Raw genomic sequence first — 27,485 nt, 5'->3', positions numbered from 1 at the left:
GCCTTTCAGGTACACAGCCTCCCAAAGTGGTTTACAAAAAGATTTTAAAATGACTTTCAAGTTTCTAGTCCTTATGGATATGAAGGTGAGCTTGAAAGTGAGTGGCCAATACTTTCTGATCTCAGAGATCAAAGAGGTAGGAGGAGGAGATTTCTAGTGGCTGGGATGCATGCGCAGCTTCAGTGTCAAGCAGAGCTCTCTGCCCCTTCCCAAGGCCAAATAAATTATGCAAAATAGCAGAATAAACTATGCAAATTCAAAAAAACCCCACACATTCAGGCTGCAGAATTTCCTTGCTCCCTACTTTTCCTTGCACTTCAGAATGTTGTTTGATGCACACAGCTCTGCCTATAATTCAGATGGCGTTTGCCCCAGGATCATAACTTCAGGACTACTGCAGCCTCCTTAACGTAGAAGAATGATGGCTTTTGGCAAAGCTAAAGAGAGTCTTTGTCTCCCTTTTCCATTTCCTCCAGAGGAAGGAATGATACGTTTTTCAGCTGATGCTTAGAGACACTCAGGATGAGTGATAAAAGCTTTCTTCAGGTTGGTGGTTAAGGACCTGCCTCCGAGAATCCTTGTGTGCTGCACCTTCTCTTCCTTATAGATGAAGACAACTTCATTTAGCAGGAGAGTCCTGTGCCTCTCCATCGAGAGGATGGTTTGTTGAAACAGAAGGGCTCCTTGACCTTTTGGCTTGGCCCAGATCAGACGTGAACGGGGCAGTGGGCAGTTTTATGATTCATGCCCCGTGGATCTTTTGTGACTGCACGATACCACTACACGTGAACAGTCTTTGTTTTGGGAAACGGAATTCCTCTCTAGGCTCTCAGTGATTATTCTGAACAAAGTAAGCTCCTAGACCTCATGGAGCCTTATGGGAAAAGGTGCAGTGGTGGTGGTGGTCTGAGATTATACAAAAAGAAATGTTCTCCTTTTCTTTCTCTTTTCCTCTTTTTGGTTTGGGTTTTTATTGAGATTCTTTTATCTTTAATGTCCTAAAAAGATATTGGATATTAACTTTTGTACAGTGGTACTTCGGGTTACATACGCTTCAGGTTACATATGCTTCAGGTTACAGACTCCGCTAACCCAGAAATAGTACCTCGGGTTAAGAACTTTGCTTCAGGATGAGAACAGAAATTGTGCTCCGGCGGCACAGCAGCGGTAGGAGGCCCCATTAGCTAAAGTGGTGCTTCAGGTTAAGAACAGTTTCAGGTTAAGAACAGACCTCCGGAACGAATTAAGTACATAACCAGAGGTACCACTGTATATCTTTTCAAACTCTATTAAAATAAAATAAAGGGAAATGTGCAGGGGGAAATGTTTGACCCCTTTCCCCTAGGTACTAGTAAATGCTTGTCCCTCCAAACCAAACTTTAGTCCTTTGTTCCTTATAGTTCTGTTTCCTGTTGAGCCTCACCTTCTTCCTGGAACCGATCTCTACTTGTCCTCCCCATCTGTGTTTTGCTTCTTGCTCACTTGTCCTCTCAAATTAAGGATTGGGCATTGCAGGTGTTAGACTAGATTACCCTTTTGTGTACCTTTCAACCCTACAATCCTATGTTTCTAAAAGCCAATAATGGATTGTCAGAGCATGCCTTATACTATAGTTAATAATGAATTGTCCATTAAAGGGACCAAAATACTGAAAGCCCGACTTTCTCATGCCATGTCACCACTGCTTGGAAAATCTCCCATTTTGAAGGGTTCAGGATTTCAAACAGCCTTTGCCAAGCAGGCAGCTGGGGAGAGACTGATGGCTGAGACTTCCTTTTTTCGGACCAAAATTATTTCCCATTACCTCTGCTGCTGATGACAGAGGACTGGACGGAGCCTTCTTGAAATGCAGCTGCTTTCCCCTCCCCCTTCCCCTCCGGTCCCCACTTGACCCTCGGAAATCTGTGGGTGACGTGGAACGGTATGATTTTAATCAGGAGAAGCAGGGCTGGAATGGCAGGGGAAGGGGATAATAATGACTGCTCCATAGCAGCTTTATGCAGGGGGGGGGAAAGGGCTCACGAGGCACTTCTGGAATGCTAAATTGCCTCTGACAAATTGCATGGCAGTCAACAGCTGCTAAAAAGGGAGATGAAGGGGGACGAATGGCTCAGGGGGATCCAGGGCGGGAGAGAGAGCGAGCCAGGCCTGGTTACGCAGAGCACGAACTGATGGCTCCCTGGTGGTGCAGGGAAGCCAATTGCCAAATCATTCAGGGGACTGAAGGGTGAATCTCGGCAGGATTAGGGTCAGAGCTGGGGCTGTCCCCATATCTCCTCCGGAGACATTATCGCAGGACTGAGTAGCATCAGTGAGGCGATCGAGGGTTCCTATTCCAAATGAGACACCTCCATTCTCACACATGACTTCACTTGACAACAACAACAACAACAACAACAATAATAATAATAATAATAATAATAATAATAATAGTAGTAGTAGTAGTAAATTATTTATACCCTGCCCCATCTGGCTGGGTTTCCCCAGCCACTCTGGGAGGCTTCCAACCGAATATTAAAAACACAATACAGCATCAAAGATTAAAAACTTCCCTAAACAGGGCTGCCTTCAGATGTCTTCTAAAAAGTCAGATAGTTGTTTATTTCCTTGACATCTGATGGGAGGGTGTTCCACCACCAAGAAGGCCCTCTGCCTGGTTCCCTGTAACCTCACTTCTCATAGTGAGGGAACCACCAGAATATGGTTACCAGGTTTTTTCCACTGAATCTGGGGACAGTTTTTTTTTTAAGCTGAGTAGCAACAGGGAGTCAGTAGTGGGGATGGTGAGGCAAAAGACCCTGGGCCAAAGCACACATGCATATTGTATAAACGTGCAAAGCCCTTTTTTCGCAGAGTTTTTTAAAAACTGGGCAGCAGCGCACCACCCACCCGCAACTCCCGAGCCTCCCCCGATCAGTCAAAACAATGGGGGCAGGGGGTAGGAGATCTGTACTGCTGGACGTCTCCGGTTCCCCTTTGGCAGTGGCAGCAGCAGGCAGCCTCAGCAGCCCAGAGCCAGCCTGGTAGTGCAGTTGGCTCTGGCTGGCTTCAGGAGCTGCTCGCTGCCCTCTGCCCATTTTTTCTTCTCTGGAAGTCCCCATATGATGTGTTGCGCACAAGACACATCATGTGGGGACTTCCGGAGAGGAAAAATGGCGGGCGCCATGGCAGCGAGCCGCTCCTGAAGCCAGCCAGAGCCAACTGTACTACCAGGCTGGCTCCAGACTGCTGAGGCTGCCGCTGCCACGTTTCCCGGGGACAGATTTGCAAATCCGGGGACTGTCCCCAGAGACCGAGGACGTCTGGTAACCCTACACCAGAAGGCCCTCGGTACTGGACCTGGGGTGGAGACGCTCCTTCGGGTATACAGGACCGAGGCCGTTTAGGGCTTTGAAGGTCAGCACCAACACTTTTGAATTGTGCTCGGAAATGTACTGGGAGCCAATGTAGGTCTTTCAGGACCAGTGTTACACGGTCTCAGTGGCCACTCCTACGATGTGCACACGGGAACACTGAAGAAGCTGCCGTATGATTAGTCAGACCATTGTTCCATCTTGTTCAGTACTGCCTACACTGACTGGAAGCAGCGGGTCTCCAGGATATCAGGCAGGAATCTCTCTAAACCCTACTTGGGAGATGCTATGTTGTTGTTTAGTCGTTTAGTCGTGTCCGACTCTTCGTGACCCCCTGGACCAGAGCACACCAGGCACTCCTGTCCTCCACTGCCTCCCGCAGTTTGGTCAGACTCATGTTTGTAGCTTCGAGAACACTGTCCAACCATCTCGTCCTCCGTCGTCCCCTTCTCCTTGTGCCCTCCATCTTCCCCAACATCAGGGTCTTTTCCAGGGAGTCTTCTCTTCTCATGAGGTAGCCAAAGTCTTGGAGCCTCAGCTTCAGGATCTGTCCTTCCAGTGAGCACTCAGGGCTGATTTCCTTAGGAATGGATGCGTTTGATCTTCTTGCAGTCCATGGGACTCTAGTGGAGATCAAACCTGAGACCTTCTGGTTGCAAGGTAGATGCTCTCATCACTGAGCTATGCCCATTCCTGAAGCGGACAGGGGGATTTGAACTGGACACCAGGCACTGCAGCAGAGATTCCACACCACCCTTCCCTGTGCTCTTTACGCATTGACTGTAGCATAAAGGGCTTTTGCCTCTGGAAGCTCACGCCACTGGTTTGGGGCAGCCGTCTGCATGGCTAACCATATGTGCATACCGTCCCCTTGATGCTGGTTTCCCGGGTTCTGCGAAACGACTTCTCGGCAGCCCAGTAGAAAAGTACGCCAGCCCTTTGCTGCGAACTGCAGCTAGCAAAGTGTGTGTGTGTGTGTGTGTGTGTGTGAGAGAGAGAGAGAGAGAGAGAGAGAGAGAGAGAGAGAGAGAGAGAGAGAGAGAGGAGGGCGCTTCCAGCAGTGATAAAATGCCAGCGCCAAGCCAGTCCTTGAAACATCAGCAGAACAGCCAGATTTACCATTGGCAGGCTGTCAATGAGGGATGAATGGAAACAAGAAGCAATTTGTCACCGTCAGGCCTCTCCAAAAATGCCGGCAGGAAGGGAAGAAGCTGGGAGTGTGAGCCCGAGGGCCAGGGGAAGAGCCCTAATGCATCACAGGCTAACTAGCCCAGTATATTACGGTCCCGGACAAAGGAAGTGTGTAATAGCCTCCTTGGCCATTAATACGGCACTTGTGAGCGCCTGTCGATCATGATCTAATTGTGTTTTCTGTTAAAAATGCATGAGGGCCTCAGCTCCAGTAGCCACAGAAGGGCTGATGGGACTGAGCAGGGCAGCAGCTGGGAGGCTGGAGCTTAAACAGCCCCTCCTGTTAGTTAATGTACAAATTAGCACCCGTGCTGTCTGAGGAGTCCTAGAGACCCCTTTGAGGTGCATGAGCCCCACAGAACGGCAAGAAGATCATCACACGAGGGAGTGACATGAAGGCTCTATAGATCGCGTGCCTCTTGCAAATCCCAAGTGAGCGTGCAACAAAGGCTTCACGCCACCCCCTTGTATGGCGACGAGCTCATGATGTGAAAAATTAGCCTTTTATCGCACACCCGAGACAACCGGTTTTGCCTCTGCCACTTCCAAGGCTGCAGAGAGGAGACGTGAGTCACCGTCCATTCCCCTGCCCTTCTGTCACCCGTGCCTCCTGTCCCAGCCAATTTTTAAAGAGAAAGGGAGAAAGATGGCAGGCCAAGGAGCCATCGAGTCTACGCTGTCTCTGACGGCGGCCAGCCAGCTGCCCCCAGGAAACTCTTAAGCAGCAGCGAAATGGATAGAGCTGCTGTTGGCTTGGCCATCAGTGCAACTCGGGGGCAATCAAAGATGTGCTACCCATTCCGCTTCTTGCTATTGCAGCAAAGAGCCATTGCAAAGACCTCCATGCGCCTGTTTTAGCAAGGCTTTCTTAAAAGCCCTCTGAGCTAATGGTGACCATGTGAGAGAAGCTCTGCTGGGTCAGACCAAAAGACTTTCTAGTGCATCACCCGGTGGCCCACAGCGGCTCCCAAGATGCCTCTGGGAAGCTCAGAAGCAGGCCATGAGGGCGATTGTCCTCTCCTGCCTCTGTTTCCTGGAGACGGTATATGACCATTGTGACTTGAAGCCACTGATAGACTTCTCCTCCATGAATTTGTCAAATCCCTTTGAAAGCCACCTTATGTCCATGACCAGCACCTGGCAGGGAGCTAGTGTGATGTAGTGGTTTAAGTGTTGAACTGTGACCTGGGACACCAGGGTTCAAATTCAGCTATGAAGCTCAGTGAGTGATCTTGGGCCAGTCGTTCACTCTCAGCCCAGCCTACTTCACAGGCTGTTGTGAGGATGTTATGTACTGAGTTGAATAGGATTCAGAATGCAGCAGTATGATTGGTCCTAGAACAATAGGATCCAGAATGCAGCAGTCTGATTGGTCCACAGGAGCCACCCAATCCAGCTCCAGGTGGAAGTGAATCCGCAACCTGATTGGCCTACAGGTGAATCCCGGAATTAGTCAATCATGTGGGGCCCATTGTGTAAATAATGTAAATAAAGCAGACATTCTGGGGGAACTTCCATTCCTCCTCACCACTATGAGCTGAATAAAGAGTATGAAATCCACTCTCGACTCCGAGTATATTTCAGAGGATAAAATAAAGAGGGAAGAGAACCATGTGTTTCATGTCACCTTGAGTTCCTTGGCGGAAAGATGGTAATTGTAATAATAATAACGTCGCTGGGTGTGGAGGACTCATAACAACAACAACAACAACACCCTGCCCATCTGCCTGGGTTGTCCCAAGCACTCTGGGTGGCTTCCAACACATATAAAAACACAACAGAACATCAAACATTAAAAACCTCCTGACTGATAGAGGGCTGCCTTCAGATGTCTTCTAAAAGTTGCGTAGTTCTTTAGCTCCTTGACATCTGTTAGGAGGGTGTTCCACAGGGAGGGTGCCACCACCAAGAAGGCCCTCTGCCTGGTTCCCTGTAACTTCTTGCAGTGAACTTAACTTCATGAGTTAAGCCAAAGACATCACAGGAGAAACATGTTTGAACGAGGGATTTGAACTGTCGGTGGAGAGCCCTCTCCTTTACCATCTCCCCAAATGAGTTCTCTTAACCCATGCTGCCAGCCCACTGGATTTCCAATGTAAGAGTCCACTAACACCACAGACAAACACACACACACACCTTTGGTCAGATCCAATTTCCTAGCTCCAAATGTCAGTCCGTGTGTCAAGACTGCAAAACTGGCTTGCAGGCAGACGTCTATCTGGGAGGACAGCCCAGCTGAGTCGTGGCAGGATCAGGTGTGGCCAAACTGTCAGGGAAGATTAGGTTGCTATTCCTAGCAGGAGCACAGCTGCACAGCAACAGGGCTGGCCATTGGCGGATCGTCCATGCCGGCTGAATACAAACAAGCAGCAATTTGTCATCATCTCTCTGCAAAACGCGAGCTAAGGGTGTAAAGAAGGGATGCTTCACACACTGCGTTGCAACAAACTGAGTTTGCCGGTTAGTGGACACTCAGCGGTGAGCCCCAGCCAGTCTGCTTGTGCAAGTCGAGCAGCAGCAAATACGTGTGGGTTGCATTCATGGTTCATTTGTGGCACACACAAAAACATGTACTTATAGGGGAGTAGCCAGGTTAGTCGTGAAGTAATCCTAAAACCAGCATGAGTTGGGGAAGGATCTGGTCCAGGTAAAAGTCTCTTTAGGACAGAACTTGTTTTCACAAGCGGCACCAAGGGCGTGGGAGAAATTTTGGTGCTGCTGCTGGAAGATCTGAGGCTGCCAGTCAGAACACTGGAAGTGTTTGTGGGGAGTCCTTAGTCCCAGGGCTATTATGTTTGTCGTGGCAGGGAGGTGGGCGGGTGGGGATGGGAAGCCTTTGGGGGCCAGGTGTATTTCTGGTCTTCCAGGTACCTGCTGCTAGTCTGCAGGCTCTCTGGGAGAGGTTTGACCCTGAATGCTGAAGCCTGGTTCCTGAATGACAGAGAACTTTGTCTTGCTTTCCTCAGAATAGATTCTGTGCGGGCGGCAGGTGTTGCTTGTCTGCAGAAGGCCAACACTAACAAATGCTCTACTTTTAAGGCAGCCGTTCTCAAGCCTTTTCTTTTACTAAGGGTGACACGTCGCTGGCAGAACCCTGCCTTTGTTCTCGCAGACAGATCCCACTTTCCCTTGGCTGCCGGCAGAGGCAAGAGCAGTCTGTGCTTGGGCCAGAGAATGAAATCTGATCTCATTGGCTGCACCGCTCTCTCCAGTGGTCTCTCAGCGATGTACTGCTAAGCCAAAACGCAAGGAGGCAACCCCCTTCTCTTGTAATGAGCCCATCTGTTTGACATGGGTGGATTGTTACAAAGAGAGAGAGAGAGAGAGAGCGCGCAAGCATCAGAGTGCATCACCCAGGAGGTGGTGGCAACGAAGCAGTGGGAATCGAGTATGACAAAGCATGCATTATTTAGAGGCGTGTGGATCCGTGCGTGTGTGCAAAAGGGACAACTTTCAGGTGCCAACCTTTCACACGCTTAACTTGATGCAGCGGGACTTAGGTCTAAGGAGATGTCCGTGGGACTGCATTGGCAAAGGTGGACCTGCAACAAATGGTTTCTCGCGTACACAGCTGAAATTGCTACCACAACATGTGGCGGCGGCTTTAAAGCGGGGTTAGTTAGACACACTCATGCGGGACAGATGGAACCTCAGTGTTCAGAAGCAACGTATCTCTGAACACCACTTGCTTGGGGTGGGGTGCAAAGAGTGAGGAGCAGCTGTTTATTTTCAGCAAACAGGTTGCTCAGCTGGATGGACTTTTGGTCTGATTCAGCCGTGCTCTTCTTATAGAGCTGGACAACGGCTCTTAACGGCTTCACTCAACAGTCTCCTGGGGATGGAATCTTAGAATTGTAGAGCTGTGGGAGGGACCCCAAGGGTCATCTATTCCAACCCCCTTCCAATCTCCCCTGGATTTCTACTCCTGATTTATTTATTGGGCTGGACGGTGCATGAGGACACCATAGGGGATACAGCCATTTATTTCCAAACTCTTTCCATTTCCACTCTCTGCTCTTCCTCTCTGTCATTTCCCCTCCGAGTTTCAATTAAGTTATGCTGCCATTTCAGTGCCATTTCAGTATTTTGGGTGTGACTTGCCAGCCAGCTAGAGGGTGTTGGCTTTTCAATGCATGGTGTGGCCACGGCCATTTCACCCAGAGCTATTCGCCCACAGCTTCCAGCCATGTGGTGATGTGCATTTTCCCACCAGATTTGAAATATGACTTCTAAAGTCAAGGTGCCATTTCAAATTTCAGTTTGGGCAAGGCGCAAAGATTTCAGCGGGGCTGGGTAAAATGCTCCACAAGTGTCCAAAGGCCTGTTCTTGGGTCTGTTCAAGATTAAACTGCAAAACATACTTATAAAAGCAGTGTATTTTAGAAGCATTTACTGTGGTTCTTTGTTTAAGAGATTAATACTTCGCCCGTCAGTCAAATGGCCAGAGCTGTTTGCAAAACAGCACAACACAGCAAAAAAACATTAGGGACAAACAAAAACAATAAAAGGAACGCACAACAACCTGTACCAAAAGCTGTGCCAATGCTACAAACGAAATCAAGCAAGTGATTTTCTGCTTTGCCATATATACCTAATAGAGCAGCCCATTTAATGGCGCATTACAATTGCCACTACTTTCCTTTGCAAGCCAGTGTGGCGATGTGACAGGCGGAGAATTGGACTTGGACCAAGGAGATGTGGCTTCATGCTCCTGCTTGGTTCATGAAGTTTGTGGGGCACAGCCTTCCCCAAGCTGGTGCCCTCCAAATGTTTTGAACTGTGGCTCCCATCAGGCCACGCCAGTAAAGTCGTACGATGCTGAGCTAGATGGGAGCTGCAGTCCATAACACCTGCAGGCCACCAGGTTTGTGAAGGCTGCCATAGGTGGAACTTGGTCCAATTGCTACCCCATGGATGCTTCCTTTCACTCCTTGGGGGAAGGGTGGGGTGGAAATGTGACTCAGGATGAGACTTGCCACCACTAGGCTTATCCCAAGCCACAGTGGGGTTCTCTATTCTGAGAATCATTGGCATCGTTCCTAACACAACGCTGAATCCCCTTCTCTAGGGCTTCTTCGCCTGTTGCCCCATAGCAAAAGAACTTGGTGTCAGCCATGATGCAAATACGAGCTCTAAGCGTGCATAATGCAGTTTCAGAACTCGGGCAGCAGCTAAAGCCAAGAGCTTGCAATCTCCTAATGACAATTGGCTGGCTTTCTGGCAGGGACGAGTCTCCGCGAAGCCACAATTTCTCACTTTTATTGCTTTTGTGCATTTAGCAGATGCCTCTCATGAACCAAGTGCCCCTGTTTAATTACATTAACGTAATCTAGGACTTCATGCAGCAGAGTTGCCAGTTCATCAAAAGTTCTGCTGACTCGTTTCCACAGAAATAGCCATCCTCCCTCCACCGCCACTTCAGGCTGCCAAATATTCAGAGGCCGCTTCTGCGGCAAATAATCCATCACAGGGTATCCTGGCAAGAGAAGGATATCAATGGAAGAATGGGGCAAGGAAGAATGGGGCAAAGTATGCATGTGAGAGAGACACGGGGAGAGAGAGAGAGAAAGAAAGAAAGAGAGAGAGAGAGAGAGAGAGAGAGAGAGAGAGAGATGGAAACAATTTACTTTATTTATTTATTATTGAATTTATATCCCGCCTTTCCTCCTAAGGAGCTCAAGACTGCGGACACTGATCACCTCATCTCCCTATTATATTCACAACAAGTTTGTGAACTTTGTATTAGGCTGTGAGCTGGTGACTGGCCCAGGATTACCCAGTCACCTTCATGAACGAACAGGGACTTGAACCCTGGTCTCTCAAGATTAAAATTTGTAAGCCCCTCACACATTTGCCTAAAATAAAAATAAAATAAATTGTCCTGTTTTCCCCCCATTTGGGCCAGCAAAGTGAAGTGAATAAATAAATAAATATATGTTTTTGGAGGCCAGAAAGCTGGATTTAAATTTCTGCTCAGTCATAAAGTGGATAAATGTGGTTAAGATTTGCAAAGTACTTTCTTCACTGAAAGCTGCTACTGAAATTATAAACCACAGACTCACCAAGTTGGGAAAGTGCATCTCACCCGACACTCTGCTGCAACAAAACAGCACCCATGCAATCCAGGGCAAAGCAAATCGCTGTTGAGAGAGCGAATGCGCGGTGCGTCATGGTACAAGCAATGCAGTTCTACACGACTACAGGGTGATCAAATCCTACAGGAGAAAGGGAGAGGCAAATGGTCACCTTTCCATGGGACTGGTTGGGAAATGTCCTTCCTATCTCTCTACTACCCCAGTTAGACAGTATCCCACCCACTCAATAAATCCCTGGGTAGCAACTAAATTCTAAAAGGGACCACCGGATGGCCACTTTCCCCAAATCCGAACATTTGTTCCCCATTCCCTTCTATGTCCAGGCCCCGATTTCAGAGCCCTCCATGACCTCACTGCAACTTACCTTTCTTTTTCCTTCTTTCTTTTATATAATTTTTATTAAATTTTCTGTTTTACTATTTAGAATACTCATTTAAACATAATTAAATTATCAGTGACTTCCCTTCTTCTCTTTCCATGGTTCATTTTACATATCCTAAATCCCTGCATATTTTACATAAACTAAACCATTCAGTATTCCATTATTACATCCATCAAAACTTATTTACACTTTTGAATTTATCTTAATGCTGCCAACATTTTCAAGTGTACACAATTCAATAAACATTTCCCAATCTTCTCTAAACGTTATGTTCTTCTTATTCTTATTCTAGATGTTAAGTCTGCAAGCTGCGCACATTCCATCAGCTTAAGTTGCCATTAGTTGGGACCTCGCTTGTTTTCCATTTTGAGGCTAACAAAACACGGGTCGCAGTAGTGGCATTGAAGCAATGATTCTTCAGCATCAACTTTGTTGGACTGGTCATGTTGTGCGGATGCCTGATGATCATCTTCCAAAGCAACTACTCTATTCTGAACTTAAAAATGGAAAGTGTAATGCTGGTGGTCAACAAAAGAGGTTTAAAGACCCACTCAAGGCAAATCTTTAAAAATGTAGTATAAACACCAACAATTGGGAAACATTGGCCTGCAAACGCTCCAGTTGGATAACAGCCTTTACCAAAGGTGTCCTGGGCTTTGAAGACACTCGAACTCAGGATGCAAGGCAGAAATGTGCTAAGAGGAAGGCACACTTAGCAAATCCATGCTGAGATCAACTCCCGCCTGGAAACTAATGTCCCAACTGTGGAAGGACGTGTGGATCCAGAATTGGCCTCCACAGTCACTTACGGACTCATTGTTAAAATCATGCTTATGGAAGACAATCTTACCCGGCTACGAGTGATCGCCAAAGAAGAAGAAATACATAAATAACCAACTTACCTTTCTGCCCTTTATTCTTCCAAAGCTCCCAGGCAGTTCCTCTAGTTTTGTTCCTGCAGTTCTGCCCCCTTCAACTGGTCTCTTACATGTTGTAAACAAAATCTGCTCCTTTTCCCTTATGGGGTATCCAAGAGCCCCTATAGAGTCCTTAAGTGGGTTCCCTATTGGTAGGAGGAAATAACAGAGGCCAACCAGAGAATACTGAGAAGCAAAGCAACTTGTAAGCCTGATCTTTATTAAACTGTTGCAACAGGGTGCTCACCACCACCCCACGCAGGAGGAAGGGGGAACCCCGAACATTGGTGTGCAAGCCCTTATATAGACTTTTGAAATTGCCACCCTGTTGCTCAAGGCCACCCCCCCAATACATACATACATCACTGAAGGGGCGGTCTACAGCAGAAATAGATCACACGAAGCGGTCTACAGCAGAAATCCTGCCCGCCAGGATACCTGATAATGGTCACTGATTGCATTACCTGGGCAGCCTGGCCATTCTTTTGTGAAGGTAAATACTTAGTTCCTAAATCCATGTCACAGGCTCACCCTTTTCATACACAGATACACCCTTAAGACAGGATTTGTGAGCAAAGAGACAATGGGGAGGCTTTCCCATTTCCTCCCTCCTTGCAGAGAAATTGAGGTCAATTTGGGAGTCAAAAATGGTTTCAGGACTGTCTTCCTGTACTGTTTCAGACATGTGGTTTATATATTTATGTATGTGTTTGCCTTGTACATTTATGAACATTTAATTTATATATTGAACTGATTTTATAATGAATTGATTTTGGAATATTGTATTATTTTACTGTTGCTAGCCGCACTGAGCCCAGCTTTGGCTGGGGAGGGCGGGATATAAATAAATTATTATTATTATTATTATTATTATTATTATTATAGACCTTAAATTCCTATAACATACGTAATTCTTAACATGCTCCCTTGCTGCTCCAAACGCTCTCCAGAAGTCCAAACGCTCTCTTCCTTCGGACCCCTCCTCAAAAGCCACCCCCTTTAAATCCTATGAAGGTTTACGTGTCTACTCGGAAGCCAATCCTATTGAATTCAGTCCTATTTGTATTATTAGGCTGTCCATCAGTTTGTTTTTACAGTATTCTGTTTTTTTATCACCAATGTTCTGTAATGTAAAAATATATTTAAAAAATAAAAAAATTGTCCAGTAGCACCTTAGAGACCAACTAAGTTTGTTCTTGGTATGAGCTTTTGCATGCACAGAAAGGCTCATACCAAGAACAAACTTAGTTGGTCTCTAAGGTGCAACTGGACATGTAAAAATATTTTTTAATATATTTCTACTGCGTCAGACCAACACGGCTACCTACCTGGTTCTCTAATGTGTTTTTTTAATGTTGTACACCACCCTGGGATTTTCTGATAAAGGGAGGTATATAAATTGAATTAATAATAAATAAATGATGATGGTGATTGTTAATGATGATGTCAGGCAAGTTCTGATTGCATTTTCAGCGCAAATGCAGAGTTGCAATTCTTGTGCTGTTTTCATTACTGCTTTTTACTTGCTGCTTTGAAAAGAAAAGAAAATACATTGGATTAACTACAGATAAACTAATAGGATATGAACTTGCTGAATTAATTTCTTAAAAGGGATACAAGAACGGGAGACGTGAGGAAGTCGGGAAAATAAGTTAATTGAAGATGAGAAATTAAGAAAGAGGTAATTTTTGTTGTTGCTTTTTGTTACTATATGTGTTTTTATCTCTTTTTTCTTTTTCTTTTGATGTGTTTAATGTTTGTATTTTTGTATTGTATTGTTTTTTGTGATTTTGTATTTTCTTTGTCTTTGTATGCTTTTCTATTGTGAAAACTTAATAAAATATTAAAAAAAGAAAAGAAAAGAAAATACAAACCAACAAGCCACGGGGCGGGGAGAGGCCCAAATGCCCCACTTTGCGCCCTGTGGAGAGAGATATATATATAAATGCGATAATATAATATAAACAAAGCGGCATTTCCCACGGAAGAGCAGCAAAGCCCTGAAGTTTTGACGGAGCCACTTTCGCTATCAGGAGGGCCACGCGGTAGCGTCCCGGTGCAGGGAAGCCGGCTACCGACTGGCCCGGGGCCGAGGCCCCAACGGCGGAACCGGGGGACTAGGAAAGGCGGCGGGCCGGGCCGGGCCTAGCCGGTTGCCATGGCGACCGCCCTCCTGGAGGCAGGCGAGGCGCCTGCGCGGAAGGGCCTCCGACTAGGCCTCTCCTCCTCCCCCTCCGCGCCGCGGCTCCCCTTCCCTCCGGGCCGCCATGGGCGAGCTGGAGCCGGACGTGGCGCTGCGGGTGCTGGCGGAGGTGGAGGAGCTGGCCGAGGAGGTGATGGGCGGGAGGCAGCAGGTAGGCCTCGGGGCGGGAGGAGGGAGGAGGAGGAGGGAGAGGACGCCCCCTGCCCCCCCCCAGACAGACCCCCCCCATCTCAACCGCCCCCCTGAGAAGTATAGGGCAGGTAAAAGTTAAGCTCCCCTTCGTGGCAACGTTAGGCTTCCTCAGCTTCCAGGTGGGCGGAGGCTGCTGTAGCTGATTATTTTATGCACACACACACAAAGCCCATGGGGTGTGTGTGAGTGTAAGTAATATATATATGTGTGTGGGTGTGGGTGTATATGTATGTTGTTGTTTAGTTAGTGTGTGTGTGTAATACACACACACACACACACACACACACACATATATATATATATATATATATATATATATATATATACACAAAGCCCATGGGTGTGTGTCTGTGTCTAATATATATGTGTGTGGGGTGTGTGTGGGTATATATGTATGTTGTTGTTTAGAGTGTGTATGTGTAACACACACACACACACACACACACATATACACACACACACACACACACAAAGCCTATGGGTGTGTGTGTGTCTAATATATATATGTGGGTGTGGGTGTGCATATATATGTATGTTGTTTAGTGTGTGGGTGTGGGTGTAATACACACACACACACACACACAGCCCATGGGTGTGTGTGTGTGTGTCTAATATATATATATATATGTGGGTGTGTGGGTGTGCGTATATATGTATGTTGTTGTTTAGAGAGTGTGTGTGTGTGTGTAATACACACACACACACACATATATATATACACAAAGCCCATGGGTGTGTGTGTGTGTCTAATATATATATGTGGGGGGGTGTATATATGTATGTTGTTTAGTTAGAGTGTGTGTGTGTAATACACACACATTTTGTTGTTGTTGTTTAGCCGTTTAGTCGTGTCCGACTCTTCAGGACCCCATGGACTAGAGCACGCCAGGCACTCCTGTCTTCCACAGCCTCCCGCAGTTTGGTACACACACACATATACATATATTATTTAAGCAGTAAACAATATATGTATATATGTGTATATTTCACACACACACACACTCTAACACCCCCCATGGGCTTTGTGTACATTCCCTTGTTGCAAATCTGTGCTCCCTCCTCCGCCCCAGATGCCTTCAGGGGTGGCTGGAGTTACAGTCCTACAACATTTGGACGACCAACTGTTGTTATCATTTATTACATTTCTGGGACGCGGGTGGCACGGTGGGTTAAACCACAATGCCTAGGGCTTGCCGATCAGAAGGTCGGCGGTTCGAATCCCCGCGACGGGGTGAGCTCCCGTTGCTCGGTCTCTGCTCCTGCCAACCTAGCAGTTCGAAAAGATGTCAAAGTGCAAGTAGATAAATAGGTACCGCTCCAGCGGGAAGGTAAACGGCATTTCCGTGCGCTGCTCTGGTTTGCCAGAAGCAGCTTAGTCCTGCTGGCCACATGACCCGGAAGCTGTACGCCGGCTCCCTCGGCCAGTAAAGCGAGATGAGCGCCGCAACCCCAGAGTCGTTTGCGACTGGAACTAATTGTCAGGGGTCCCTTTACCTTTTTTTTATTCCGCCCTTCGGCTGAGGACCACAGTTACCCACCCACCCACCCATGCATCATCATTCTTATTATTAGTGCTATTTTTCGTTGAAAAAGAGGTGTCCAAACTGACCGTGAATGCCTCCCTTGTTCGCTTATTTAGGCAAGGCTGCCCAGGTGTTTAGAAAGTTGGTGCTTGTTTTAATCTTTTTTTTTTTTTTAGTCTTATTGTTTTAACTTTTTCAAAACTTAAGATTACTGTTGTTAACTTCTCCCAGGGAAAATTTTATTGCTTTACCTTTTTTTTTTTTTTGTAAACTGCTTTGAGGGTGTGTGTTTTTTACGATCATAATTTTTGCTGACTGTATTGATTTCTTACCTGCCCTTTTCTGTAAGGCCTTAGGAACAGTTAAAAGGTAAAGGTAAAGGACCCCTGACAGTTAAGTCCAGTTGTGAATAACTCTGGGGTTGCGGCGCTCATCTCGCTTTACTGGCTGAGGGAGCCAGAGTCTGTCTGCAGACAGTTTTCCTGGGTCATGTGGCCAGCATGACTAAGCCGCTTCTGGCGAAATCAGAGCAGCAGACGGAAACGCTGTTTACCTTCCCTATTTATCTACTTGCACTTTGACGTGCTTTCAAGCTGCTAGGTTGGCAGGAGCAGGGACCGAGCAATGGTAGCTCACCCCGTTGCGGGGATTCGAACCGCCAACCTTCTGATCAGCAAGCCCTAGGCTCTGTGGTTCAGACCACAGCGCCACCCACATCCCATATAGGAACAGTTAGAACAACATAAAAATACAATACGGGGATCAGGGGAGTGCTTGTGAGCTGGCCTTCATGGAAATCTTGTTGTGACACACCCTGAAGGTTTTTTCCCCATTTCTCCCTTAGATTGTGGATCTGGGTATGAAACAAAATCAGAACCGTGAGGCCCTGAGGGCCCTGAGCAAGGACATGGAGACTTCAGGTGAGAGGTCTTTTTGAACATCACACATTGCAGTCCATTGTAATTGGCAACAGTTCTCCAGTGCCTTAGGCAGTCTGCCTTTCCCAACCTGCCACCTGAGATGCTTATAAAAGGAGATGCCATGGTCTGAACCTTGCAGTTCCTTTGTGCGCATATCATGTGTGCTGTTGTTGAGCTGATAGTCTCCTGTCCCTTTTCAGTCTGTCTACAGAAACCCATTGCTTCCCAGAAGGATATGGCACATGGCAGTTTGAGAGCTCTGATGTCTGTCCAGGTCTTCCTGTGTACAGTGGTACCTCGGGTTAAGAGCTTAATTAGTTCTGGAGGTCTGTTCTTGACCTGAAACGGTTCTTATCCTGAAGATCACTTTAGCTAATGGGGCCACCTGCTGCCGCTGTGCCGTCGTCGTGCAATTTCTGTTCTCATCCTGAAGCAAAGGTCTTAACCCGAGATAATATTTCTGTGTTAGTGGAGTCTGTAACCTGAAGCGTATGTAACCCGAGGTACCACTGTACCAGGGTTCCAATAATACCAATGTACCAAAGTATAGGGCAGGTATACCTTGTGCTGTGCTGCTTGCTTTGTAAGTTTTTTTGATAAAGCAGAAAATGTAACTTTCTCCAAGGACCCCAGATTTAGCATGTTTTCCTTGCAACTATCCTGTAAATTACACAAGGCTGACAGCTAAGGAGTTCCCAAGACCTCTTGCATAGAGAAGTGATTTGAACTTGGTACTCTGGCCACACAGGCCTCTTTACTTGTGAATGAAGTTCACATTTGTTCCTGCAATTTCGATGTCCTATAAGCCTCTATGCTGAATCTAGATTGTCTTGAGATGCCTGTAGATAGATAGATAGATAGATATTACAGTCGGAGACCAGCTTATAAAACACACTTGGGGGTACAATCCTAGAAGGAAAACAAACATTTAAAATAATGTACAACAATAAATTTAAAATTTATAAATGCAATAAGTGTATAGACACTTAAAACTTTAAGATGAGCTGCCGCAGAGAGATGACTCAGAGTCACCCATGGAACCAAGTTTGGGGATTTTCTTAACAAACTAGTTTGGGTCGGGGCATGGTCTGCGCCTACACAGAATCTGGCGACCATCCGGGTCGTCTTATGATCTTTGCCTAACAAGAAAAGGTCGATTTTTTGCTTTTCCGGGAGGTCAGCGAGCCTCACCAGCAGGGGATCAATGGTCTCACTACGTGCCTCTTCATAAAAGGGACATCAAAAAAAACCAAGTTCTCTGGGCTTCCTATCTCCCCCAATGAACAGGCGCAAAGTCTCTGAGCATATGGGACTTTTTTAAAGGATCCTTCCAGGACCGGCGAGGGCAGAGCCGAGCATTTGAGACTCCTGTATTTTCTCTGACCTCCGCCTATTTTATTATTTACCGCTGGAACTATAAACCTAATAGAAACTGCCCCTTGCTAAGCTAGCATTATTTTGAAGGATGCGATAGAAAGAATTCAGATAACAGCAAGGGCAATTTTGTTATGTGGAATAACTCTTTCATTTCTTCTTGAGCATTATGACTAGAGCAAGCTTATCAAATGCAGCTGTCTCCTTCATGCACTGTAAGAGAGGCTAAGATGGCCATCCCAGCATGAAGTGAGAAACAAGCTCATAATTGTAGAAATGAGTAATTGGCTGCAGATGCCGCTGTAGAAGTTGAATGCACCGTGATTACGACAAGTTCCTATAAGGCCCTATACAGCTCAGGACCAAGTTACTTGTTGACAGACTGCCTTACCTCTTCTGTAAATGTTACAACCGCTTTTTGATTTTGCCTTAGACTTTCTATATTTGTTAGGTTTGGTTTAAATTGCTTGCATTTGTATTGCGGTACATTGTATTGGGGTGTGGTACACTCAGGTGGAGGGGAAATCATCTGAACACCTAGAAATGTGATGCTTGGAAATTTGAAATATGTCTTCAGCTCTGTGTTGGGCTGTCTCTTAATAATTAGATCCTTTCCCTCCACACCTGTATAAATAAATCACTTTATAAGGTCAGAAGAATGGCAGTTTCTCTTCTTTTCTCGGTATCCGCTCAATAGAGCAGACAGCAGAAGTTTCATAATCCTGCTTAGTAGCAGGACAGGGAATCAGCCTGATCCCAGTCACGGCTTTTGCGTCATGAATTTTTGCAGTGCTGCTGGTAACTATAAATGCAGATGCCATTACGGGAAATAATGCAGTAACTGTAGTGTTTAGTGATAACTTATAATAGTTACTGTTACATTTCACAAATTGCGCTGGCTCCCCGCTCCCTTGCTGCCAGCCTTCAGCCTGCCCGTCCTATCCAAATGTTTTCTGGTGACACGTTAAGTTGGGTGACTAACGTCTGCCGCAAGTGGCAGCCGCGTCTCCTCTTCTCCCCGGGGAAAGATTGTGCTCAGCAAATTGCCTGGCTTCCCTCACACGCAGCAAGCCTTTTGCATTAATGAGGGCAAGGCGGAATAAACGCGCTGGGCCTGCGATGGTGCTTTGCTTCATGCGCGTCTTAGGCCAGGCCTTTGTGCTGAGTCTTTGTCCAATGATGGTGTCTGCTTTACCCCTCTCTTGTGGAATATTTCTCATTCTCAGGCAGCTTTTCAGAGTCCATTGACTTCCTCCCATCCCAGCCCCACCAACTGGGTTGCATCACTACACTTGATCTTAGCCAAAAGGCCAAGAAACTGGGTTGCATTCAAGAGTAGTGCTAAAGAGACCGTTCTGTCAGCCCAGGAATTTCTGTTTGCCCAGTGCAACCATCTCCCTTCAGCACCACCATCCCACGTGCTGTTCTGGGGGTTCTCCCAGCCCTCTTGAGCAAAGTTGAGGAGGGCACAGAGGGAGGAAAGGGTGGGATAAAGTCCTGTTGTGCTAGTGAGAATTCCCACACTGATGTCCACTAGCACAACAAGTTAGTTGAATACGGCTTCCAGTTTGGTAAGGGGTAGGGCAGATCTGGGTATACAGTCATACCTCGGGTTAAAAGTGCTTCAGGTTGAGTGTTTTCAGGTTATGCTCCGCGGCGACCCGGAAGTAACGGAGCGCGTTACTTCCGGGTTTCGCCGCTCGCGTATGCGCAGACACTTAAAATGACATAATGCGCGGAAACAGCAAATCGCGACCCGCAGGTGCGGGTTGCGTTCGCTTCAGGATGCGAACGGGGCTCCAGAAGGGATCCCGCTCGCATCCAGAGGTACCACAGTGGTACCTCGGGTTACAGATGCTTCAGGTTACAGACGCTTCAGGTTACAGACTCCACTAACCCAGAAATAGTACCTCGGATTAAGAACTTTGCTTCAGGATGAGAACAGAAATCGTGTCCGGGGGTGCAGCAGCAGCGGGAGGCCCCATTAGCTAAAGTGGTACCTCAGGTTAAGAACCATTTTGATTAAGAACAGACCTCCAGAACGAATTAAGTTCTTAACCCGAGGTACCACTCTATTTATTTTGTTAGGTGGTTGTTCTAATGAGACTTAGAAGGTGTTCATGAGCTTTAGGTCAGGCATGACCAAACTTGGCCCTCCAGCTGTTTGGGTACTGCAATCCCCATCATTCCTGACCACTGGTCCTCTTAGCTAGAGATGATGGGAGTTGTAGGCCCAGCTGGAGGGCCAAGTTTGGCCATGCCTGCTTTAAGTCATCAGGTAGGACCCGAACCAATGGATTCAGATGGCAAGCAGGGAGATTCCAGATAAATATTAGGAAGAACTTTCTGACGGAAAGAGTTGTTTGGCAGTGGAAGGGACTCGCTCAGGAGTTCGTGGACTCTCCTTCACTTCCTTGGAGGTTTTTAAGCAGAGATTGGATGATCATCTGCCATGGGTGTTTTAGTTGAGATTCTTGCATTGCATTGGGTGAGACTTGATGACCCTCAGGGTCCCTTCCCACCTCCACAATTCTATGATTCTTTAATGCAGATTCGTTTTCTTCTTTTCAGATAAAGTCATGGTTTGCTTTGGGAACATGTTTGTGCAGTTTGGGAAAGCAAAAACCAAGGACATGTTGCAGAGAGGTAAGAGCCCCGTTATGTTTTCTGTCACCTGCATGGAAAAATCTGTGGTTTCGAGAGCCAAGTCAATTTGCAGTTCATCATCTTGGTTCTCTTTTCATAGTTTGTACCATCTTGGCAACTTTGTGCTGATGTGGTAGATGCCGTCTGAGTGCATGCAAGCTTCTAAGGTTTTGTCACACGCTGTCAAACTTTTGCCTGCACCCTGCGGTTATGAGGCCTGTTGACCAGCTTGATGTTATTTAAAATGAATTGGGGGGGATTGGGGGATAATTGTCCCCAGAGACAGAGGGGGGAAGAAGCTGAGTAACTGGCCACTGAAGGGGAAAGAGGACATTGTCAAAAGCCTTACTGAAATCAAGATACACTATGTCCACAGCATTCCCCTGATCCCCCAAGCTAGTAACTATATGAGAAATGAGATTAACCTGCCATGACTTGTTTTCGAGAAACCCATGCTGGGTCTTAGTAGTCACAGCATCCTTTTCTAACTGTTAACCGTTTAATTTCTGCTATGGGACCTTTCCTAGTATCGATGTCAAGCTGACCAGTTGGTAGTTACCCGAGTCTTCTCCCCTCCCCCTTTTTGAAGATGGGGACAACGTTGTATTAACTGTGTGTTTCTAGAGAATCTAAATTTAAATAACAACAACTTTTGAGGCCTAAAGTGACTGAAGCAAATCAGCCAAATTGTACATTACACAGAGCCCCTGAACTGTTACCCAGCCAGCCTTGAGGGGAAATCCCATCCTCCTTTCAAATGCAACTGTATTATTTATTTGTATTTATTTATAAAAATATTGTTATACCATTGTATCATAGAATTATATCGGCAGTTTACAACAGTGTACTAGTTTAGTATTCGTGTAATTAGTAGTAGTAAAGGTAAAGGTACCCCTGCCCATACGGGCCAGTCTTGACAGACTCTAGGGTTGTGCACTCATCTCACTCTAGAGGCCGGGAGCCAGCACTGTCCACAGACACTTCTGGGTCACGTGGCCAGCGTGACGACGCTGCTCCGGCAAACCGGCACCAGAGCAGCACACGGAAACGCCGTTTACCTTCCCGCTATAAAGCGGTACCTATTTATCTACTTGCACTTAGGGGTGCTTTCGAACTGCTAGGTGGGCAGGAGCTGGGACTGAACGATGGGAGCGCACCCCGCCACGGGGATTCGAACCGCCGACCATGCGATCGGCAAGTCCTAGGTGCTGAGGTTTTACCCACAGCACCACCCGCGTCCCCAATTAGTAGTAGTAGTGTACAGCAAAATCCATGTGTTGGAATTTTATTGAAATTCTTGGTGTGCAAGAGATGTCCCCAAATTGTTGTGTTTAGTTGCAGTAAATAAAAAACTTTGGCTTGTAGTCGCCAGTGAGATGTAATTCATACTGGTTTAAACTGAAGCTTAAATGGGAACTGCCAACCTAGCAGTTTGAAAGCACGTCAAAGTGCAAGTAGATAAATAGGTACCGCTCCGGGGGGAGGTAAACAGCGTTTCCATGCGCTGCTCTGGTTTGCCAGAAGTGGCTTAGTCATGTTGGCCACATGACCCGGAAGCTGTACGCCGGCTCCCTCGGCCTATAAAGTGAGATGAGTGCCGCAACCGCAGAGTTCGTCATGACTGGACCTAATGGTCAGGGGTCCCTTTACCTTTAATGAGTTGAAAGGCAGGGCGGCATCTTAATACAACACAACGGCAAGCTTTCCAGTGCGGAGAAAGAGTCCTTCTACCACAGTGCTTGCAACCGAGAGACAAAGCAGGGAGTAATAAGAGTTAATTCAGGTATTGAGTCTCAAATCTTCCAGGTGACATGTCACTGCTTTTTCTCCAGATCAAGAACTCCTAGATGAAGAAATAGCCAAGTTGCGGAAGGAGCTGAAAGTGAAGGTCAACCGTCTCTTGGAAGCTCAAGGTATTTGCCAGACAGGCTGGAATAAGGTGCCTGCGTTTGATGGGGAACAATGGGTTGGTTGACTCTTGATCAAGTGCTCGGGGCTTAGAAGTTGCCTTCTTGCCTCCACTCTTCATGCCATCTCGATCAGCGATAGTGGTTTGGGATAACCATAGTGGTTTGGGGTGAGCAGGATTATTCTTTTAAGAACAGGTGTACGCTTATAAATATCTGAGAATAGGCTGGTTCAAGTCTACTTATTGGGGTGTTCGCGTCTATAAGCTAAGCAAGGGGTGTAGTGGAAGCTGAGGCGAGGCAGGGTAATTTTGTTGGTTTTTGTTTAGTTTAGATCTTGCCCTTCCTCTCAAAGGACCTCAGGGCAGGAAACACATCAATAATCAAACAAAAGAAATACAACCACGCAACACTCCAAAAACAGTGATCTCAGGGGCAATGCCTTTCAACCATCAAATGTCTGGGTGAACAGGAACCTTTTGAGATTTCCCCCGAAAGTCAGTAATGAGGGAGACAAGTGCACCTCATCCGGGAGGGCATTCTACAAATGGGGAACTACCACTGAAAAGGCTCTGTCACTGGTCAATATCAACCAGGCAGCCATGAGACCTGGCAGAGACCCAGAAGACCTTGGAGCTTCCCTGCTGCTGGGGAGTGCTCTGGAACAGCCTACTTTTTGGTCAAAGTGTTTCCTCCATGGAATGAGACAATTGTAAGAAAAGGTTTCTGCGGAACAACAGCAACAACAAAATTTGTTGTACCATGTCTATCTGACTCGGTCGCCCCAGCCACTCTGGGCGGCTTCCAACAAAGTGTAAAGGAAAGCTATAAATGAGTTCAAAGTTTATAGCAGTTACAGGATTCTAGATCAGAATCCTAGCGTGAGGTAGAGAGGTTTTCACCTTGGCCCCCTCTGCAGCAGTCTTGGCTTGGGATCAGGCCCCACACACCTACTATTTGCACTGGAGTAAACGCTCCCATTTCTGCCAAAGCTTTTCTTTCAACGCAAATTGCAGGATTTCTTTTGGGGAGGGTAGATCCGATTTGGGATCGCAGCGTGGAGCAAAAGGTTTTGAACTTCCGTTGTGGGAGGGGGGGCACGGAGTTCCCCCACCTGCTCTGTACCTTTTGAAATTCATCCACACAATGGTTAGCTGTGTGAAGGATCCCTCGCCTAGTTTGTCTGGTTTCCACCATCTAAACCCCTTTCCCTTCTATCAGTGTCCAAGCGAGGATGCATCATTAAGCAAAGCTTTAGCCGCATTGCCACAGTGGAATGTGTTTTTTTTTATTTATCCCTTATTGACAGTTCATAAAGCTGCAGGGCCTGAAGGTCGCCGAGTCCCTCGTGCTATTCCAGAGCAGGCTCCTTCTTTCCTTCCCCCGTCCCCCACCAATGAGGCTGTAGTCTTCTGAGTGTCCTTTGGCAGAAACTGAATCAATTCAAACTGTATTTGCTCACCTCTGTCCCAGCTCTAAGCTTCTTGGGCCAAATGTTTGTCCTTTACCGCTGAGCACTTCACGGCCAGTGATGGCACATCTGGTCCCCAGCAATCCAGGCAAGGGAGCCAAAGCCACACTTTGCAAAGGAAGCTGCAGATTCCCCAGTGGCTCGGCTGGCGCTTCTACTACGGCTCCTCCCAACCTTTTTAACACTCTTCACCTCCTTGCTCTTTCCTATTTTTTTTAAATATTTTTATTAAGAATTTCAACATAACAATTTATGAAAAATACATCATCCTCATTCTCCCCCCCCCCCCATTTTCCCCCTCCCCCAAAAAGAACACCCACCCCCAGACTTCCCTCAGCTCCTCTATCTGGTTTTTCAGCACATATTATTCTCTGCATATTACAAAATTGTAAAGATCCTTAATTGCAAAGGTCCATATGTTACCAATCAAAAAATTGTGTACAGTGGTGCCTCGCAAGACGAAATTAATCCGTTCCGCGAGTCTCTTCGTCTAGCGGTTTTTTTGTCTTGCGAAGCAACCCGATTAGCGCTATTAGCGGTTTAGCGGCTATTAAAGGCTTAGCGGATTAGCAGCTAAAAGGCTATTAGCTGCTTAGAAAAAGGGGGGGGGAGCGGGGAAAAAATCGGAACACTCGCAAGACGTTTTCATCTTGCAAAGCAAGCCCATAGGGAAAATCGTCTTGCAAAGCAGCTCAAAAACGGAAAACCCTTTCGTCTAGCAGGTTTTCCGTCTTGCGAGGCATTCGTCTTGCGGGGCACCACTGTATGTTTATTCAAACCCTGCCAAGGAGTCCAGTTCATTTTGTTGTTTCTTTAAATACTTTGTAAAGTATTTCCCGTTCGTCTTTAAAGTCACAGTTGTCCTTGTCGCGTAGTTTGTGTGTCAGTTTCGCCAATTCTGCATAGTCCATCAATTTCTCTTGCCACAGTTCTTTGGTCGGGATTTCCTCGTTCTTCCATCCTTGTGCTATTAAGACTCTTGCCGCCGTTGTCGCATACATGAAGATGCTTTTCAGTTTCCTTGGCAGGTCCCTAACAAAAATGATTCAGGCTTTTTTTTACAAATGTTAATTGGAACATTTTCTTCAACTCGTTATATATCATTTCTCCAAATTTTTAAATTTTACTACAGTCCCACCACATATGGGAAAAAGTCCCTTCTTTTACCTTACATTTCCAACATGTGTTTGAGCCGGTTTTATACATTCTTCCTATCTGCACTGGTGTTATATACCATCTGTACATCATTTTCATGTAATCCTTGCTCTTTCCAAAGGTAAGCCAGAGCTGAAAGGCTACAGCCTGAAGCCTTTGAGCGCTGAAGAGATGCGGTTCATGAGAAACGTGGTGGATGGTTGAAGCGGCTTCCTGGTGTGGATTTAGCAGCTGCCTCCTGCACAGAAAAAACTCGAGAGAACTGCTCGCTTTTCAAAAGACAGCTTCGCGTATGCCTGAAGAAGGGGGTTTCCTGAGCTGTTGAGCATCTGATCCCTGGCATCCTTTGTTGGAGAAGTTTGGGCTTGGGTGAAGCAAAATGCTCAACCTGGTGTCCTTCTGCGGCTTTGACAGCCTGACTGAAGCACAAGCATTGAAGTCCGAAGAGTAAGAGGTTGCAATGTTGTCGTCATAAGATGGGTTGCTGAGTTCCGACTGCTGGAAAGGAAGCGGCAGGAACAGGACACTATGCACACGTCTTTGTACTAATAAATTGTATGCTCAAATCCAAAAGCGGTGTGGCGATGGAAAGTGTTCTTTTGTTCAGCTTGCTTGTGTTAAGATTCTTCGCCCGAGCTCATCAATTCCTATGTGTTAAAACTCTGGGCACAAAGCCCAGAAAGCCACACATGCCCCTTTTGCCCAACAGGCTGTCTTGCTGTGGGAAGGGGGTTGTGAGCCAGGTGTGCGAAAACACCAAATGGCGCAGCTGGGAATGCCTGCCTCCTCCCTCCGCTCCTGCCAAACACCTGGCACTTCTGCGCAGCTTCTTCCAGCTTAAAATGGGGCAGGCTGTATGGAACTGTAGGCACTGATCATTGGTTTAAGTCAAGGTAATCAAGCCTGGGAATCCTGGCTTTGCCAGAGTAACAAAGTTGTGAGCTCTTGTCTCTTTCAACCTGCACCTTGTGTTACCAGTAGGTGGCAAACTTCTCCACTCCTGGCTTTCCAAAAGAAGCTTCATCCTGTTTACTTTAAATGACCGCATTAACCAGTACAGTGGTACCTTGGTTTACGAACTTAATCCGTTCCGGAAGTCCGTTCTTAAACCGAAACCGTTCTTAAACCGAGGCACCCTTTCCCTAATGAGGCCTCCCGCCGCCGGTGCCTTTCCACAGTTCGGATTCCGTTCTTAGACCGAGGTAAAGTTCGCAAACCAGGACACCACTTCCAGTTTTGCGGAGTTCATAAACCGAATAGTTTGTAAACAGGGCTGTTCTTAAACCAAGGTACCACTGTAGTTTCCATTTTTACATGATGAGGGTGCTGAGGAGTCTAGTGGCGACGTAGGTTTAGAGATAAGATTCTGTGAAGTCACTTGTAATCCTGGCCTGGACATCCACCAGTCCACTTCCTGGAAGCCTGCCGTGTCTCCCGTCTTCCCACTCTCACATCGTATTTATTTTATGTAAAATCCTCCAGGTACATTTCTCCTTCTTTGACGATGAAATCACCAGAGCTTTATGGAATAGGCTTCATGGCAAGCTCACCTACTTGTCCGTCAACAGTAGGCAGATCCCTTAAGCTCCAGAGAAGACAAAGAGCTCGGCAGCAACTCTGGGCAGAGCAGAAGTTACTGTGGTGATTTGTCTTGGCACTAGGGAGGAGCTGCTGCAGGTGGCATTGCCTAAGCGAGCAGGGAAGCTACTGGTTCTTGCTTTTATTAGGTATTTTGTGTTTTTTATCTTGTATTTTTCTCTTGTGACCCGGCCTGAGATCTACAGATGAAGGGCAGTTACAAATTTAGTAAATACATTTTTAAAAATTAAGAAAGAATGTCAAAGGGTTAAGCAACACAATCCCATGATGGACCTGTGTGGTTGGACAAAGGTCACTTGTGACCACAAACCCAGGAATGAGGAACCTGTGGCCTTCCAGATATTGCTAGACTACAACTCCCATCATCCCTGAGAGCAGTCATGCTGCTTGGGGGTGATAGTAGCAGCATGTGGAGGCCCACAGACTTCTTATCACTGCTGTCGTTTTCCTGTGTCTTGAAACTTTCAAAATGCCCCTTGCGCCCAAACTTGTAGGCGAGCTGGGCTCTTGGAGCATTCACAAGACCAGCCATCAAGTGGCAGTCCGTGATGCGGTGA

General features: G+C 46.7%; 1 protein-coding gene and 1 long non-coding RNA gene across 2 annotated transcripts; one reads left to right on the top strand and one right to left on the bottom strand.

Moving 5' to 3' along the window:
* Positions 1-10,437: 10,437 nt before the first annotated feature.
* LOC309534412 lies at positions 10,438-12,529 on the bottom strand. The gene is made up of 2 exons (XR_014220695.1): positions 11,924-12,529; positions 10,438-10,759 (listed from the first exon to the last, which is right to left on the bottom strand). It is a non-coding gene; the product is annotated as an uncharacterized lncRNA (long non-coding RNA).
* Positions 12,530-14,081: 1,552 nt separating this feature from the next.
* PDRG1 (p53 and DNA damage regulated 1) lies at positions 14,082-25,902 on the top strand. Its single transcript, XM_082226570.1, is given in 6 exon segments — positions 14,082-14,186; positions 14,188-14,292; positions 16,701-16,776; positions 20,722-20,796; positions 22,629-22,709; positions 25,451-25,902. Coding segments are annotated over 6 exon segments (510 nt in total). The 5' UTR covers positions 14,082-14,096; the 3' UTR covers positions 25,534-25,902.
* Positions 25,903-27,485: the final 1,583 nt, after the last annotated feature.

The sequence above is a fragment of the Podarcis vaucheri genome (genome assembly GCF_965113315.1).
Source record: "Podarcis vaucheri genome assembly, chromosome: 6".
Taxonomy (NCBI): Eukaryota; Metazoa; Chordata; class Lepidosauria; order Squamata; family Lacertidae; genus Podarcis; species Podarcis vaucheri.
This window is presented reverse-complemented; position numbering and strand designations above follow the sequence as displayed.